Here is a 19620-nt window from a genome sequence, read left to right on the forward strand (position 1 = left end):
GTAGACTCTTTTACCAGCTCTGCATGCAAGGAATTAGATCAAATATCCCAAAGAAACAGGGACAAATTTCCATTAGTTTCTCTAGGTGTTGAAGGTATGGAGGTTCCGCAAACAGACATAATGACCTTTAACACCTTCATGCACAGCTATTGTGAGGCTTGATTCACGTTAACATGGAGTTTGAAACTTCAAATGAAATGTATAGGTAGCTCCAAATGGTACCACTGTTTGAATTTAATATCTCTGATTTATGATAACTTATTGATTTGATCATCTGAGCAAGGTATGTGCGCAACCAACCAGAGAGTGTTCTGTCTTCATCCTTTCTTCGGCCATCTATCCTAGCACTATTTGTGCTTCTCAATGCATATAAAAACTTTCCTTATTATTATTTCTTACTATTTCTATTCTACCATTTGGTGCTTTGTAGGTTAGCAATTTGTTGTAGTAAAAATACACATATCAAACCACGGTTTGTGCTTAGGGACACAGACCAAGTTCTATACATTTTTCCATGTAAAAGCTGTGGAGACAGCAAATATTATGAAAACACTACACAAAGCAAAGAACAAAAAAATGCTTGAGATGATAGTCAGTATGAGAATTGAACAGAAAATTACCTTTCCAGCTTATTTAGAAAGCTCTAATCTGTAAACTAATCATGTTGCTATAGCTACAGCCAGGCTTAGATTTAGCCTTGAAATAACAATAGCACACAATTACTGCAGTGTGCACACACTGGCACTGGTAATCAAGGTTCTTAAGAGGAATGATCACAACAGCGACTGCAGGACAATGTTCAAACCTGAGGCAGCTGAAACAAAAACATTATTTTGCAATTCCCCCATATGAGAGCAGCCTTTCGCATCCTCCTCTGCAGGGTATTAAGTATCCTGATTACTACAGGAAACTAAGAATTCTGAAAGATAATTAACTGTCCCAGATTAATCAAAGAATGAGGTATATGCATTTAGAGACATGACCTTACTCTTTCAAGCAGGTGTGCTGAATGAAGTCAGTCAAATATCACACAGGAACAAAGATGTCTCTGTAGCAGAAATGGGATCACATCCCGTACTTACTATGCAAACTATTCTCCAGAGCAATTACCTCAATATCTCACTGCCACAAGGCTCTTTTGGAAATAAGGAATAACTAAACCTTCCAGTACTGCAAGTCAAACAAATTATAAGTGTTTTCCGCAAAAAAAAAAAAAAAAAAGTATATTTTTTATTAAAAATGTTGTCTTTTTTGTTTAAAGCAGTAAAAAAAGAAAAAAATAGATCTATTACTTTGGATTTTAAAGAATAAAAAATATTTTATTCTTTGTTCTTTTTTATTATTTTCTTAACTGTTTAGCTTAAAAGGGAGAAAAAGAAAAAGAAATAAACAAAAAAAATAGCATTTGCAGAAGAATTGTAGCAGGATTTTTCAGAAATTCAAAAGGTTAAATCTGCTCTTTTTTTCCCCTATTAGAATCTGGCCAGAGCATTGCTTGTGATAATTACAATGCCACTGTACAGTGTGGGTCAGGAGAAGTTATTCAAATTGGAGAGAGCTTCTATGGGCGGAAGACCCCTCACTACTGTGTATTGGAGGCTCCTCTCCAGTATGATACAGATGAAGACTGTAGCTGGATCAGTGTCAAAGACGAAATAGCAGGTAGTATGTTATGATGTTGCTTGCCAGAAGCATACAGTAAGTGTCAAAGTCCCTGCTCCCTATAATACTTTATCTTGTATCTCAGTAGAGTTAGTAAATGGGAAAGTGGATTATTCCTAAACTGAAGGGAATCACAGAGAACTTCCGACATGGAGGAGGTTCCCACAGGAGGCTGGAGAGAAAGGAGGGACTTTGTGAGGACCAAAGATTCAGGGAAGGAGAAGGGGAGCAAATGGAGAAGAAGGATGGACCTGTTTCCTCTCAGTGTGTGAAGAAAACGCGTGTGTACACCGATTCCCCAGTGAACTCAGTGGGAGGCCCTAGGTGTGACAGACATGGAAGAGGATATATCCATACAAACCTAACTCCAAACGGGGAGGGGTGAAAATGCTGGCACCCATGGAGACGTGAGAGCAGGAGGGATCTGCTGCTGCTACTGTGTGTCGGGTACACAGCCTGTTGCAGCTACAGGGCTCCGCTGTTGACATGATTATGGCCTGTCCCTATGGTGATTCTTTGGGCTTTCAGCCAAAATTAAACAAAACACATAACTTCTTTTACCTTCTCCAAGTCAGCTTTATTCCAATAAAGTGGAACAGTGCTAAGAAATACCAGGCAATAAGGAACACACAGAAGTCAAAGTGATACTGGGAGTCTGTCTAGAAATCAGTGCCATGATTTTGCTCCCCTGCTCCTTTTTGTTTCTGTAATCATCTCTCATCTGAGCTGTTTTAACAAAACCCACTAGTCCATATAAAATGGTCCTTCTTTCCAGGCCAGTGTCATGGTCTTCAGGCCTGCCAGGTGGCAGCAGATGGCGCTTTCTTTGGAGATCCTTGTCCAGCTTCCAGCAGCTATTTGTCCATTCAATACCACTGCAAGGAAGGTAAGGGGGCCATCAACCCCAAAAGCCTGTTTTGCTCTTTTCTGTAACAGTGTGACCATTAATACTTACCTTAAAAATAACTGCTCCACCCTCAAGGAAGGACCTGGAGGAGCAGTGACCACTAAAAATAGGCACAAAAATGTAGCTTCCCTGTCCTATCTGAGGGGTTTTGATAGGATACAAAGACAGGAAATTCAGTCACATAAAACACACTTAAATGAAATTATGTTCAGAAAGAAGAATCTTGATCAGTAGGTATGGAAAAGAATCAGCTCCATACCACTAAAACACTCAAATTAGCAGCAGTATCAATGCTGTTTTGGTGAAGGCCTGCTTTCAAAAAATGGATTAATTCTGTAAGAAATGTAGACAAACAATGGCATTGAATTTTTGCATTATGTGTTACAGGTCTGCAGCTGGTTGTAACAGATACATGCTTTGTCTTCGAAAATATCACACTCAGTTTGACCTGGCTGCTCTCTCCATATTCTGGCAACCTTTCCTGCATCATTAGCACTGGAGATGGACACACCATTGATCCTTACTACCCTCTAACGTAAGATACGTCCTTCCTGTATCATCAAACAAACAGCAAAATTTCACTGCTTACATTTTATTGAACGCTCCAAGTTTCTTAAATGGGATGTCAAAAATGAAGTAGATTGATAATAGACCATACATACAAGACATTTGGATTCCGCAGAAACTTGTTTTGAAATTAACACAAAATTACATGTCAAGCTGCCAACCACAATCTTTCTTCTGCTTATTATGACGAGTGATTCCTATTTCTTACTAAGAGAATTTATTCCAAATCCTAAGACAAAAAACTACTGCAAACATGTGAGTAATTGCCAAAGAAACAAGAAAGCATTAATTTCTTAAGTTAAAAGAGTATTTTTTTTCATAATATTTAAAATAATACAATGGCATTCTGGAGTTTTTCTTTTGCATAAAAATTGTGTCTTTAAAAGATCAAACATTTTTTGGCTGGATTTAAAAATCAGGTTTTGTCCTAGTGCTAGGAATGACAGAGAATGGCTCTAGAAATTCATTTGTCTACAAATGAAATCCTACTCAAGTCAACTAGAAAAGTAAGAGCAGAGGAATGAAAACCAGAAAGTATTAACGTACTAGAAACAGTTAAATAAATGTTCTTTCAGAGCTACAGACATGAGCTTGTAGCTTAAAGAACTTGAAAAAATCTTTGTTAGTGAGCCTTTACGTAAAACACATTTACTAGCTGTAAGCAGAGGCTTGTTGTTTTTATTGGAAGCCCTCTTCCCTACTAAGTGGCTCACAGTCACGCTTATCTGTTTTCTGTGTCCAGTTTGATATCCGGTCTTACAGGAATTGCCTTTTCTGGTCTAATCTTGTGATTGGCGTGCTTTTGAAGTGCAGTTAGAATGAAACCTTTTTCTTCGTTAAAACAGCTAATGAAAAATAGGTATTATCAAGGATGATATGTCCTGATGTTTTTTGCATTTGCTAGGTGGTGCCATGATAAGATTATAAAGAGTTCAGAGAGAATAGTGTCAGGAATATTACTTATTTGCCTTCCATGGTGTATGTCCTTCAAGAAGGACATCCTTAGGTCCTTTTCACCACCTCCCTATGCTTGTTAGTAGTGATAACAACTACCACAGACTTCACATCATTCATTTCCTATTGATATCATAACCAGAGCTGCACCAGACCCAGGAGCAAAAGAGACATTTTTGTTGTCTCTTCACGGGCAAGCGTAGAAGTAGCTGCACATAAAAAAATTTAAAAGCAAAAGAGTGCTCTGACAAATGCTGAGCAGCTTCCACTGATATATCTAAGAGACAGTAAATAGGGAATAAAATATAGAGAATTAAGAGCATCCCTGGCAGTGTTCAAGGACAGGTTGGACAGAGCCTTGGGCAACATGGTCTAGTGTAAGGCATCCCTGTCCATGGCAGGGGGGTTGGAACTAGATGATCTTAAGGTTCTTTCCAACCCAAACCTGTCTGTGATTCTGTGATTCTGTATTCTAATGCGCATAGTCACATGTCTGTGCTCAGAGCCAAGCCACAAACCAGATCTAATGCCACATGTTACTGAACTGTAACCTACCTACTTTACAACACAATCTACCTCCCCTTATAGATATGCTTTGAGAATGACCACCCCTGATACACAACCTTAATGACACTATAGCTGGAACAAAGCAGCATCCTTCAATCCTAAAAATTCTACATAAATAGATGAAGGATTACAGAGAGAAAGCCAAGTCAGAAACTTGGGAACTGTGATCACTGTTATCACATAAGGCTAAGAACCTTCCAGGAGAGTCTTCCACCACAAGCAGCTGTTCTCTTTCTATTTTAGACTGGTCAGCAATGTCACGTACAGATACTCATCTCCTGGAGAGTTTACTGTCTTTGTGGAATGCACCACCAGCGAATGGCACGTGATGGCGCAGAAGCGGGTGACTGTTCTAGATAAGATGGACCAACTAAGCATTACCGGGTGCTATAGCCAGTATGAATCTGGGAACAGCTCTCACTGCCGTACACTGTATGGGGAGTTGTTGTGGATTCAAGCTGAACTCAATGGAGGTGAGAGTAATTATCTGCATGATGTAAATGCCAGGATAAACATTACGCCACCCATGGGATAGAATTGGGATTTTCATTATGCAGAACAATGCTTCCTTTTAGTGAATGCTTTCCCTCTAATTGTTATATTCCTGCAACTGCATGCTCTCAGCTCCATTGGAGGGGTTCTTCCTCAGGGCTATAACACCACCTCAACCATAAGTACAAGCCCTTTTTCCCTCTACACAGAGCTGACGTACCATGAGCATAACTTTAGTCACACAAATCCACATGAAGCCAGTAAGAATATTTCCATATTGAAGATAGGAATCCACAGAACTGCTTCTCTCTGAGGATATGAGGAGTCCACACTGAGCTGGTCACATTCGCTTGTGCACATTTCATTCCTGGAATCCGCACACATATGCTTAAAAAATAAGATTCAGTAGTGTGTGTTTGAATTCTCTTGACTTCCCTTAGACTCCCAGCAGAAAACACAACAGATTTCCACGGGGAGTCTAAAGGGGCACAAAAGCACTTGAAATGACTTTATTAAAAATGACTGCATTGCTGCAATGTTCTTGGGACTCCCTTACAATACCTGAATGCTGCACAATCCAACAGCCTATTATGCAAACTGTGAGAAATCTGAACTGTCTTTTTGCAGGCACTGGAGTGACCTACACTATATTGGCAGATAACATGACACTCACTCAATCCAGTGCAAAGGAAGGAGTTATGCCTCACAATCTGACACTCGACAGCACCTCTCAAGAGCTGCTAGGCCCAGGGATACATCAGCTGGAAATCCGAGCATCCAGCAACACAACCGCATCGGAGATCTCTGAGAGCATTGCTATTCACCTGATTGAGCCAGTATCTGGTCTTCAGGCTGCAGTAGTTTCTCACACTCTGCAGCTGGGGAAGGATTTGGAGGTGAATGTCTCTGTGTCTCATGGTGCCCCAGATAAGCTGAAGTTTGAGGTGATTGGATCTAATGAAACTCACTCTCACAAAGAAGATGGCCCTCACAGGGAACCGAGGATGTACATCATTCCCATGCACTCTGAAGGTACAGCATGCTGACATCTTCTGTATTTCTAAGACACTCACAGCTGAGTAGAGGAGTTCACATAAACAGCATCCTGGGGTAGGGGACAATAAAGTACAGCTGAATTTGGTAGCTTTTCTAACTGCTCAGACTTGGTCTGCAGAACAGTGTGAACAGCACTGTCTTACCCACTTGTGAGCAAATAAATTAAACTGGCAAATGGGTCTCCACATGGAGACTGAAAGCAAGACTTCACTTGATTTTTGCCGTAAAAATACCTAGTGAACCAGAGTTTCTTTTTTCATAACATAACCTGATTCAAGTACAAATGATGACATTTTCCTGAATCACAAAGTGTTTTCCTTCTGTTTCTTCATATGTGTAACTTTTTAGGTTTACACACCTCTGCATTTTACACCACAGTAAATAATAATCTGAGGAGATCTCAGTAGAGATAAAGAAAAGGGGAGCTTTTCTCTGTGTCAGTCTGCAACACTTAGTTTTTGTTGGACTTACTTATGAATAAGCTTTTTAGTAATGTTTTCTTTCCATTATTAAGAAATCAAAGTCTTTAAAATGTGGGATTAAAGAGATTCTCCTTAAGAGTTAATTCAGTGGCAGAAGATAAAAAAACTTCCTCCTCTAATGAACTATTCAAACCCCATACCAAAGGTGGAACACTAAAGCTAATTATAATTTCATTTTATGTTTTAAAATTTTTCAATATTGAAAGTGCTACTGGGTCTCCCTATACCCATTTGAACATCCCTTCTCTTCAGGCAGAAATTTTCGAACAAGGCAGCTGCTCTCTCAAGATGCCTAAACTCACTTGGACTGCAGTGTTTGCACATCCCTAGTCTCCTGTGTGGTAACATCATAGCCAGCTGACAAAGCATAGCACTGCAAGTCCTAGGACAAAGGCAGATGAGTTATTAAAAAGCTGAGATAAAGAGGAATAACATTCCTTGAAAAGCCTTTCAGCAGTGGAAACTCATCACAAAAACCCCAAGCTATTAACAGAAAAGAATAGGATTTTCTTTATGAATTGGATTTTATATCCCAAACACGATGGACTGGTCCTGCTGCTATTCTTAACTGGTCGTTTGTCTTCTCTAGGTACCTTCCTAGTGAAAGTGGTGGCCATGAATGCTTTCTCAAACATGAGTCTGGATCTTGGGTTCATCACTGTGTTGGCAAACAGTTCTCATAAAAAAGGTAATTGCATTAATCTGGCAGTGCTGGGTTTGACCACATAAGTGTCTTTTTGCAATCAGAACATATCATAAGAGTGTTTATAGTTTGCATCTAGTAATTGCTTTCCTTCTAGCAACAGTGCTGAAAACATTTGCGGAGGCTTCTTCCTGATGAAGGCAGATTCTCTGGCTTTGAAGTAGTCATAAATCAGCATCAGTCTGAATATGTTACACATTGCACATTTGCTGTTTGTCCTAGAAATAATTAGTGAAGTTTACAGCTTGGGACATAGCTCTGAAACCAGGAAATATTTGCATCACAGCAGTCTCACAAATTACTGTCAGTAAATGCTTCTAGATGGCTCATCCTTATATTTACAGAAGCAGATTATACCAGTAATAAAGTGACTTTAGTACTAATCTCACTGAGACTTCCCTCATTTTTCCTTTGTACATCTATGAAACTCCATCACGTGAAATTATTTTTATTTACACCATTATGTTTGAAGAATCAGGATCATCTCTTTTACACTATGTGACTAGCTTGTTGTTGCAATTTTAGCTATTGTAACTAGGCTGCTTATCACAGTTCTAGAGTCTGATTCTTACAGCACATCTTTCAGACTGCCAGTCGTCAAATCCTGTGTATTTAAGTCATATTCACTGAGGATGTCTGAAAGCTTTACGGGTACATTAAAATATTTGGCTCTTTTCTGAATTAAACAGATTCTGCTAAGGATGAAAGCATCTCTGAAACAAACATCCAAAAGACAAATGTAAGCATTATTTACAGATCTTTCTTTAAAATTTGAAATGCTTAGAAATTTTTCTTACGACTAAAAGTGTTGCGTAAGATAATGAAAATAAGTATCTGTAGCATACTCAATTATGGACTAGATTTTCTATGCCCCATTTGGTTTAACATGAAATCTACACCAAAAGCCTCTGAGACAAATGTGTTTACAGGCATTCAATCTACAATTCATAGCAGACTGCAAGTAAAAATTACAAGATTAGAGAAAATGAACTCTTTACAATGATTCAGTTTTGGAAGTTGCAATGTGCTTAGATGAATTTCTGTAAGTATCTCCTTGACTAAAGCAAACCTGCCTTTGAGGGGCTATACTTCAAGCAGAGTTTAATATATTAATATATTGCTTCTAAGTGTTTTCTGCTTCTGCGTTGGAATGTTTAAGTTACTTTGTAAAGAAGAAATTTCCAATTTATGGCAAACTGAGAAACTAATGATACACCAATTGCTAGCAGCTGCAAAAATTTAATAAAATTGCTAAACATAATATTTTGTTCTCATAAAGGTCTAGTTTTTAAGTATAACACTAGCAGATAGATGTCTGCTACAAGAGACGTGCTGCTTCACAAGAGGGCATGATGCTTTACAGATTGCCTGTAATAATATATTGCATCAGAGACATATCAATCTAATTCAGAACCAAGTTTATCACAGTTTGTTGCACAGAAAGACAAATTCAGCCACCTCCTTCTTCTCTTTATAGCTGTAATGTACCCAATTCAGATAAAAAAGGAATGTACTAGAAGAGGTACTGGAAGACAAATGATTGGCCAGGGGTTAAAAGTCTTGGTCCAGAAGTGGAAAATTAATAGGTATTAGTTTCCTAAGTACCTGCATTAATCTTGAAATGAGAGCTGGGCTCCTGAGCCTCTTTGTATTTGGGAGTATTTTGCCACACAAATTCTCTGTGCCATCTGCTTTTATTCCCATAGCTTTTACTCCCGTTCTACATACAGCAAAATATCATTTAAACTACAGATCTGCATACAGTGTCTTGGGGTTTAAACTTTTAGACCTTTCTCATTATAAAGAAGTAAGATATGTGTTTATACATGTTCCTGTTCTAATTGATATTTACATATTATTTAGGATCACAGAAGAAAAAACAAAATATATGTTAAACCAAGTCGCCATGTGGATCCTTTCACAACCGTTACACTAGGATGGCCAGACAAGAACAGTAATTCCAGTTTTCTTTGGTCCTGCGGTATGTGCTTTTCCTGAACTTTACACACCAACTTCTATTTGATGAGTAACAAACTCACTGTCATATCAGATCATGTGAAAATCTGACTAAAGGATGGTTTACTCTCTGACTTTAATGTTTGCCACTCACTGCACATGAAGAATGTCCTTCTACCTTACCCTGGTTTTAACACTGAACTAATTATTCTACACAATATGGATTAGTACTCATTGTCTTTTCCCAAAGGTTTCATTTTTTCAAGAGCTGTCTAAGCCCTCACCCTCATAGCCAAGATCTAGTCCCAAGTGACTTACATAGTTAGCCATTTGCAAGATACATGTGTCTCAATAAACCAGCAAAAATTAGCATTAAACATGGTGCAAAAACTTTTACGGCTGAAAACTGGATTGAGATTCAGGACATTTGTGTTCAGTCCCCATATTTATCCCTGACCTAATGTGTTACTTTGAAGAAGTCAGTCTGTACTCTACACTCTGATTACCCACTCTTTAACCTGGGTTCAGGAAACTTGTTTGCTCCATAAATCTCTTTGAAACCTATGGCAGGGAAGTCCTTTACCAGAGACCTGGGATGTTATGACTATTCTAATTATAAAGGAAATGTTTGTGCAGGAGCTTGCTGGCCTGCGTGGAGCAAATGTGTGCAGCAACAGAAAATCCTAACCAACCAAAGTGAGGTGCAAATCCCACCTTCCTGCCTTCCGCCTCCGAAGTCAGCGGTGACTGTCAGGGTTACAGTCCAGAACCATGGCAATGAAGAGGGGCAGGATGAGCAATGTCTCTATGTGACAGCAAAACAAGGACTGCAACTGGAAATCAGGTCTGTTTCTAAACCCTGGTATTCACTGCTTAATATTATTACTGCACAAACATAGTGCAAGTCCACAGTTGCCAATAATAATGATTATAAAGTGATAATGTACTTACTGTTGTAAATCTATTTTAGGAATTATCATCATAGGAATTACAGACAAAATGGGTCTTGTTGCATTTTTCAGTCCACATCTCTGAACATAATCCTTTTATAAACTGAAAAATATTCTTCCCAAAACCATTTAGGGTTTTTGACCCCACTACATCTTTCAATGTTGGATATTTCCATATTCAAACCTCAATGAAATAATGGGAATAAATGCCGTCAGATATGTCTGAAGTTTGTGCTAGACACTCACTTACACATTACTGCCTTAAAAATATCTGTCCTTCAAGACCGTTCCTCAAGAGTTTAGTGCCTTATTAAAGAACAGTGGCAGTTCAATGATCTACTCATATAATCATTTAAGGAGCTTAAATAGAGGCAGGCTTCATACGAGAGCCTCAATCAGTTTTGTAACATAAATAGTTTGAGGGTTCTGGGCCTCAGTCATGTTGAAAACGGAGAGGACGGTTCCTAAATCTCTTGCTTTAGAATTAAGTATTTCACTATTTGCACATCATGTGTCACCTGTCTTGTATTGCAGGGCTTTTGCAGAGTAAAAACAATCAACATCAAGGACTATGACATCTCACACTGCTACTGTCTGTAATACCATCTTACTTCCTTACAGGTGTGAAGCAAACTGCAAGCCAGTGAATGCGAGTGAGGACGTTGTTTTGAGTGTCTCTGGACAGCAGGACTCTCAGGCCATATATTATAACTGGTATTTAGATAACACATTCCAAACCAAGGTGAGAGCATCACATTCACCAGAAATACTGTGCACATTAAAACAAACATCCACCCTGAGAGAGAGCCATCAGATTTTTACATTGTCAAATTGATGCTCTGGAAATAACAGTGAAGACTGAGACAAGCGGGTGTCTGGTTTGGGAGGGGTTATAATGATGGGCACAAAACTGCCACCCTGCTCTTGATAAATCACAACAGAAATCAGAGCAGAGTGTCTCTAGCATCATGTTTTCTTTTCTCTCTGATTTTCCAGCCTATGACCCTCCCTCCAGCCTGTGGCCTGACTGGTTTCTGGCAGAACTCTTTGAATTTGCTTCAAAGCAACACATCCTTGTTGAGAATAAACAGCTCCTTCTTGCAGACACAGGGAGAAGCTTTTCAGATTAAAGTAACAGGTAAGGGCAAGCAGGGTTTTTCAGACTATCTTTGAGATAGTCTCTGCTGTGGTGACATCACACTGATGTTACACACACACACAGCCTCGCTGATGAATATGAAGTTAAATTAGTCCACAAGTTGAAAGGTGTTACTTTATATGTGGCTTCTTTAAAATAGTTAAGAGCTAAGTTTGTTCAGGGCTGTTGCACAGCAGGACAAATTCAGTTATCTTACTCCAAACTGTTAATAACTTTGTTAAGGCTCATCTGGTAAAGAAGCTATGCTAAATGCTTGAACAAATAATGCAGCTTTGCTTCATAATGCAAACACTAGTATGTTTATAAGGAAGAAGTCTTTCCTGTGAGGGTGGTGAGGCACTGGAAGAGGTTGCCCAAAGAAGTGGCAAATGCTCCACCCCTGGCAGTGTTCAAGGCCAGGATGGTCAGAGCCTTGGGAGTTATGGTCTAGTGTAAGGTGTCCCTGCCCATGGCAGGGGGTTGGAACTAGATGATCTTAAGGTTCTTTCCAACCCAAACCATTCTATGATTCTATGATTCTATGTTGTTAATAGTTCTTTTACAGCTTATTCAGTAGTGGGATTTCATTTCTGATTAGGCTCACCCCGCTGTTTCTGGCGCCTGCACAAACAGCACCATTGCTAAGCAGGCTAGATTAATGTCTGAAGATTGGTGCTGCTGAGGCACGATCATTGCTGATGTTCTGCTCCCTCCACTCCCAGCAATGACTCAGCGTGGCTACGGGGAGGAAACATACCTTGTCAGCACCGTGCCTCCACCCCAGATCCCCAGTTGTGCCGTGTCTCCCAAGCAGGGATCAGTGCTCACCACGTTCGCAGTCTCCTGCAGTGCTCCTTGCTTGGCAAGTTCATGCCAATCCAGTCACAACAGGCAGCTCACATACTGCTTCTACCTGAAACCAAGTAAGTCCTGAGGTGAACTGTTTGGATAACTGCTTCTCCCTCTTCCTAGCAAGACTGTTAACTACTGCAAACAAAAGCAAAGGCACAAGCTGCTCTGCTCCCAGGGAGACTAACAACGACGCAGTCAGGTCTGCATAGAGCATATCTAATGTTCCTTGTTTAAAAACAGCAGGTGTATCTGTGGTATCCGGTACGTGACCCCCTCTTTCCTGTTTCAGATTCTCTCCTGGACTGTGGCCCGGATCCTGAGCTCTTCCCAGTTTATCTTCCACTTGGAGAAGAGGAAAATGATTTCATTTTACATATGACAATTACTGTTAGCAATGTCTTTGGTGATACAGTTCAAACTAATGCTTCAGTGAAGGTACACAGTAAGATTACTTTATTTCACGACCTCTCAAGTAGATACCTGACCCATGATTCACTTTTGGAGCTTCTTTCTATTTTATACATATTACTTCCTTCTGAATATGCCATAATGACCATTTTCTTATCTGACAGAGACTATTCTCTGTGGACTCAAGGTTGTCAAAAGAATCTCCCACCGCCCTTTTGCTAGAATAAAGCTTAAAAGATGATCTATTTGGACATTGGGCAGCATAAACTATATTTAGTGAGACTGGAGCTACTCTATGTAGGCCCCAGAAAACTGCTTCTGCCCCAGTGCCCAGGTAAGGAGATCCTTATCTGGCCACTAAAACTGAACCATTAAAAACTGGGGAACACAAAGTTTTCTGTCCCACTCCAGCAAGGCTGTCAGTAAGACCATCATGGAAGCAGTTCAAGGATAATTGTAACAGTGCTGGCAATGTTAAGAGCATATCTGATTTCTTCACAGGTTGGACATGCAGATATGATTGATGGGAACTTGACCCTGCAGGCTATTGTATCTGAGAAGGCAAACACCATCCTGAAAGATAGCAACAACAGCATGAGTCTTTTCCAGCTGTATAAATCAGTGACCTCCATCCTTAATCAGGAGACCCAAGAGGAAAGCTATAACATATCTTTACAGACAAACACACGAAAAGAGGTCAGCCAGACACTTGTTTTCTTGCAGTATAGTGCAATATAATGGACTCTTCATATTCTTTGACAGCTCTTAAGTAATGTAAAGCTCATATATCACCACCTGAAATCAATGGAGATTTCAAGTTTCTAGCATCTGTCTCAGTGTTTGGCACAGGTTTCAACTATTTTTCACTATTTGCCCACATAAATAATTCGGTTTATCACCCAACAGTAAAAGAATTCATTCTCAATTCTTATTTCATTAATGTAAACTAATTTGGATGGTGTTTTAAAACTTAAAATCAACCTGATTTTCCACAGACAATTTAAATATTAATAAAATGGCCTCTCCTCTGGGATAAATATCCTATCTAATTTTCCCCAAAAGTACTAGATGGCAGGTAATTTTAGTTTGTTCATTTCAACTACCAGCTTATGTTTCAGTTACAAGCTTATTATTTGTACAGTGCTTTGAGTCCTTCAGATTAAAAGATCTAGAGAAATGCAATGTATCCTTCAATTATGATTCATTACTTGAGTAACATCAATCATGGCTCTGCTTTCTCTGGAGGTGGCGTTTATAAAGTAATTCACATACATTAGTACCAATTCTCACAAGTAAATCTCCTTGCTATTAATGGATGTTAAGTGTATACATTCTCCGTACTGGGAGGTAACATAAATCTCATGATTACACAGTTACTAAGGCAAGTGGCATCTTGTCAGTAGACCTAATATCAGTTCAAATGATCCTTGTTGTGGAGTTTTACTCTACCACATAATTTACAGCAAGCCTGGCTGTCAATGTACAGCACTATTCGCACAGTCCTAATTAGCATCTTATTGCTTTGCCTAATTATGCCTTTTCATCCCAAGCTCCGAGGGCTGATGCTGACAAGTCTCTCTGCTGTTAATGTGACATCAATGCAGACTGCTCTTAAAATGTCAGAAGTATTGAAAGAAATCACTTACAAGAGTGAAGAGCTGTCTGTCTCAGCACAAGTAAGAAGCGATCTACCTTACATCTTCTCACAGTAACAGTACAGACTCTATTGCACCCCACTGACCTTGGAAGAGTTTCAGTGCCTTACGATTATCTGTTCTTACCCATTTTTTCAACTGCACCAGCATGTGTATTTTGACTAGAAGGAAATACATTTTTGCTGTTTAGAGTAAGTGAATTTACTCAGATATTGTCTCAGCAACCTCTACAATTCACGGTATAAGCATCTTACATTTTAGGATACATTTTGAAGACAGAAATCTTAACTTAGCCAGAGGCATGTTAGAATGTATGTTTTATCTTGAAGAAAAACTGTCCAGGAGTGTTTATGTACAATTGCCCAGATCTATTTGTCCCTGATCCATGCACTGTCACAAAATGCATGTAGCAAGCTGTCAGTGAGGCAGGGACTTGTCAGCACCCAGAGAAACTGGGCACAGATGTTCAGATTGGCCTCATGAAAGTATTTCTTGAATGTCATGGCAACATGGCATTATTAGTCAATTATGCTATTTATGCATAAGGAGTGAGTGAGCACATGGGAGAACAGAACAAACTGTTACTAGGGAAGTTTCCCAAATATGCTGGCAATAAAAGAAGCTGTCCTGATTTCTGATGTATTATACAGTTGCAGCCAGACAATGGCTTGGGAGCATTTCAGCAGTATGTGGTTAACTTTGGCAAGACAACAACATAGCTCAGATTCAGCACTCACCCCACAGTAAGGCTGCTAAGTGTTTGCAGACTGTGGGAATGGCTATGTTCAAGCTTGCAATGAATTTGCTTGGCTCCCTCACCATCCTGGGCTTAAAAGCTGGCCGGTGCTTTCACAATCACAAAGCAATCACTGGATGCATTCAGGCACCAAATAAAAACTGTAAAACTCATTCTCCCTTGGCACTCAGCACAGCACGAGGCCAAAGGTGTTACTTGCTGTTAATCCAATAGGGCTTGTGAAAACTGAGATGATTGAAACGCACAGGCACTTGACCTTATGGTGGAAGATTTTGGACACACCACCCAAGAGCGTAATCTAATTTACATTACTGTATATCTAAACTGTATCCCTGCTCAGTGTTTGACACACAGGCTTCCTTCAGATGTTATTAACCTTGTTTATGGAATAAACCTGTAGAAGCAGGCTGCATTTTTCAGGTCTGTGTTACGTTTTAGTATACCATCTGGTGTATCATCTTTACTGGTGTTTGAGGTATTACCCCAGTACAAATAATTATAATAGAAACATCATTAGCCATAAATATTATGTGATTGCCTATGTTGCAATGTTCAGTAAACGACACAAGTGTCACTTCTGTCATTTGCAGTACCAACACATATAAACTTTTCCCCTTGTTTCCCATGCAGGTAGAAGCGAGCAACACTCTGAAAGATGTCAGTGCTTCCTTGCTCACTGTAAACACAGAGGACAGTAGAGATGATCAGAAGCTAAAGGATGCAGCCAGTTACCTATTTAACGCGGTGAGCAATGTTCTTAAAGCTTCTGTAGGAATGAGAGCTGTCAACACCTCAGTGCCAGAGGCAGAACAGGTAATTTTGCTTTGGTTCAGCTTGTAGTGGACTGTTTGTGTGAACATTTGCTTGCTCTGGAGGGTTTGTAAGAGTTCTGCTGCCTCTCATATCTCTAAATTGGCACTGAGTAGGATTCATTGTGAGACCATGAGGGAATTGAATACCAAACAAAACTTCTCCCCAGTTAGTTAGGCCTATTAGACTGAGGTCTGCTAACACAGATGATAAAAGCCTCTTAAGATATGTGACATTTAAGGCTGAACAAGGCAGAGCACCAGAGAACACAGCAGCGGTGTATAACCTCTAATAGATGACAAGAACACACAGACTTTATTCAGATCTTATTCTATACCCTCCTTTCCCCTCATAATTCAGGGAACCCACAGGTATTCAGTATTCATGATTGGCCCCGCTGCTTCAAAGCTGGTATCAGCTCTGGTTGCTGCTTACACTTTTCCAGGAAGCCCACTCTGTTTTTCTACTCAGAATTATGCAACATGTTTGTTTCATCCTATCCTTTCCTATCGAAATATGAATTGTCACAGTTGCCTTTGTGTGACTGGACATACTTTAACTTTCATCACTGCGAGGGAGCAGGGCATGAAATAAGTCTAACCTGAGAGAGAAGGTTATGAACTGTTCAGACTCCCCTGGGATGACACACTAATAACACACAATTGAATCTTGCTTCTGCGAGTAACTAAACACTAAAGTGTGCTGCTAAAAGGCATTAGTGTTCAGAAGTACAAGAATATATCGAATTAAATTGATGTCGTGTTTATAGTGCTTCAAATTTTAATGTGTAAAGGTATAAATAATAGAACATAAAAGTAAAAGCTGTAAGATATTTATATGCTGTCTGCAATGTTTTAATAAGAATTACAGAAATCAAATTGCTGATCTAAATGACTTTCTCTGCGATTACGTAGCACATCACCAAGTTTGCCAGCTTTGTAAGACACTGAACATCAGTATTTATTCTTTGAAGGATGTGAAGGCAAATAATGTGCCTCTTGATGATTCTGAAGAGCTCTGTTGCAAGTTTCATTCTCTAATCGTTTTCCAGAGTTCAGTGTCGCAGCAGCTTCTGAATACAGTTGAAAATCTACAGAGTGCCCTTCTGTTTGGAAAGGAACCAGATGATGAACCAACAGTCCTTACCACTCCCTCTGCCACAATGTATACACACAGGTAACAGTAACAGTGTCTGCCACCCAGGCTCCTCAAAGTTAATCAAATTTGCCCAAATATTCATGACATTGTCCTTACATGGAGCCACCCAAATACATATGTAGCATAATCACAACTTCTATGACTACAGCATATGTTTTTGTAGTTTATTTGGCAACAGTGCAACGAGGCCGTCATTACTAACTGATACTAATAACAGCTTGGACTCTGATTAGCTTCAATAATACCACCTTAGAAATCCTCATGCTGTGTCTTCTTTGACCAGCAGAGAATTTACTGCTGTTTCCTGAATGAGGCAGTAGTCACTTACCTTTGAAATTATGTGGAAAATTCATGTCATGCCAGTTAAGGTTTTTTTCTTTCCATGTTGCTGATAATGACATACACAATTGTAACCAGCTTGATAGAAGCAAACAAAAATACATAAATAAATAAATAAAAGCATCCTGACAAGCATTCTCCATTCTCTATAATCATCCCTAAATTGTTTCCTGAGCGCCTGGTTTTCATCCATCCACATTTAACTGTGCATTCAAATGAAGAGCATCTTCACAGAGAAACCAGGTACGTCTTTCACGTAAGTACACCTAGTTGGGTACAAGTTCCCATCCAGATACACCAATTCCATCATTTTTTTTATGCTTCTGTGGTAGCGTTGTGTGGAGTACAGATTAATGTGCAAAGTATTTACTGGCAGAGTTAGAAATAGTTCTGTGACTGAGTTACGCTCACGTGGCCAGAAAGCTTTTTCTCTAGATATGAAGTCCATGCTATTGATGGCTTTTTCTGTTTGTTCCTTCCCTCTGCCCCCTATTTTGTTTATTCTGTTTTGCTTGTCTCCAACCCTAACTGGACAGATTACAAACAGAAAACATGGATCGCACATCCATTAGCATCTCCAGTTCCAGCTCTGCCAGATTTACTCTCCCATCTGCTTCCTCACTTGGTGTTTCAGGAGTTGATGATGAAACAGTGGATATAAGGGCAAGTAAACAGCTTTTCTCTGACTCAGTATGATACACAACTTACATTTGTAATCTGGCAGGCTTAGAATCTTTTCTCCGTTTACAACAAATACACAAGCACACAAGTCATCCCTCCTGTCATGCCAAGAGAATAATTTGAAATACTTTTGGTCAAAGAAGCCTTCATTTATCTTAATTGCATGAGGTTAGTTCAGCAAGCTAAGGAGAACTGAAAGCTTAAATTCCCCATTCCCTCACATACACCCCTGATTAATACTTGCATGGCTAGACGAGGCAATGGAATGAATCAATATCTATAAAACTATTTGTTTACATCTCATGGTCTGAGGACGACACAGCAGCTCACATGACCATTAACACTCACCTGCAGCAATCCTGTTTCATCCCAGCTAGAAATACGTGAGTTTGAGGCACTCAGATCCTACACAAGACAAAAGGTCTGCAAATATCCTCATTATAACACATTCCCCATCTGAATTAGGAGATGGTGTTTTCCGCCTCAGAACAATCGATTGCATAATATTGTCATATTTTTATAAGACATTTTTAAAATACATTTTTTAAGTGGTTGATCTGACACTATCAGGAAATACCTGCAAAAATAATATTTTTTTCATTGCAACTTTTCCAGCTCTGCTAAAAAATGCCCAGATCCAACTAAAACCAATGGAAAAACACATCCATTGACTTATCTGAGCACTTAGGAGAAGCTCCTGAATCCTCTTATTGGACCAATGACTTCAACATACTCTTCCGTGTATTGCTATCATAGCAGATGTAGACTTCTGTTCCTAATTCCAAGAGGGGTGCCACAGCCTGGCTTTGGTGGAGTTACTTTGAAAAAGGCTTATGTAATTGCATTTTGATATCTGGTGTCTAAAAGGCAAAAGGGTGACAATGAATGGACAACAATAAACATTGTTGTACACATATCACATTTCACAACCAAAATCGCTTTCAAGATCTGTGTTTAACCTACCTTAGAGATAAGGCAACTTCTTATTTAAATCTGGATGCAGGCTTCTTTTAGGTTAAGTACTGTTTGGGTCTGAGCTCAAGCTTTCACTGTTCAGTGATTTAGAGTGTGAATATAAGAAATACGGACAATAGCTCAACTGATTGTTAATTTCTTGCTAATAGATGGTGAGCTTTGCCATGAATCCCTTTTTCTCCAGTGACACCAGTTTTGACGTTAGTGGAACAGTGGGAGGTCTAAGTCTAACTGGTCTGGATGGCTTGATGATACCAGTCAGCAATCTTAAAGAGAACATTGAGGTAAACGCATTATTTTCTATCCCTCTCCTTCTTTTCTCATTTTTCCCTTTCTCTGTCAATGAATAGTCATTTGTATTATCATCTTCTGTGAGGTGACTGCAAATGGTGGTAGTGTTTGTAACATCATATAACAGGATCATTGTCTCTGCATTTGTGATGGAGGGATTTGTGTGATGTGACAAATGAAATAGATGATATTTCTGTCTTTTCTTAAAAATGAGGTATCTTATTCTTCATTTAAATGGATGTGAGAATGCTAATGGTTGT

The 19620-nt window shown here is 39.4% G+C and overlaps 1 protein-coding gene across 1 annotated transcript in view; it reads left to right on the forward strand.

Annotated features, from left to right (window-relative positions):
• Positions 1–19620, forward strand: part of PKD1L2 (polycystin 1 like 2) — a 41204-nt gene that overhangs the window by 2755 nt on the left and 18829 nt on the right. The window contains exons 3-22 of the mRNA XM_030512507.1: positions 1477–1662; positions 2438–2548; positions 2957–3104; positions 4901–5130; positions 5777–6181; positions 7277–7375; positions 8080–8129; positions 9254–9371; positions 9983–10190; positions 10918–11038; positions 11293–11434; positions 12157–12357; positions 12576–12721; positions 13196–13390; positions 14245–14370; positions 15737–15919; positions 16240–16287; positions 16968–17092; positions 17950–18076; positions 19219–19353. Coding sequence (XP_030368367.1) covers positions 1477–1662; positions 2438–2548; positions 2957–3104; positions 4901–5130; positions 5777–6181; positions 7277–7375; positions 8080–8129; positions 9254–9371; positions 9983–10190; positions 10918–11038; positions 11293–11434; positions 12157–12357; positions 12576–12721; positions 13196–13390; positions 14245–14370; positions 15737–15919; positions 16240–16287; positions 16968–17092; positions 17950–18076; positions 19219–19353 — 3104 coding nt within the window. The remainder of the gene's footprint in view (positions 1–1476; positions 1663–2437; positions 2549–2956; positions 3105–4900; positions 5131–5776; positions 6182–7276; positions 7376–8079; positions 8130–9253; positions 9372–9982; positions 10191–10917; positions 11039–11292; positions 11435–12156; positions 12358–12575; positions 12722–13195; positions 13391–14244; positions 14371–15736; positions 15920–16239; positions 16288–16967; positions 17093–17949; positions 18077–19218; positions 19354–19620) is intronic.

The sequence above is a fragment of the Strigops habroptila genome, chromosome Z (genome assembly GCF_004027225.2).
Source record: "Strigops habroptila isolate Jane chromosome Z, bStrHab1.2.pri, whole genome shotgun sequence".
Taxonomy (NCBI): Eukaryota; Metazoa; Chordata; class Aves; order Psittaciformes; family Psittacidae; genus Strigops; species Strigops habroptila.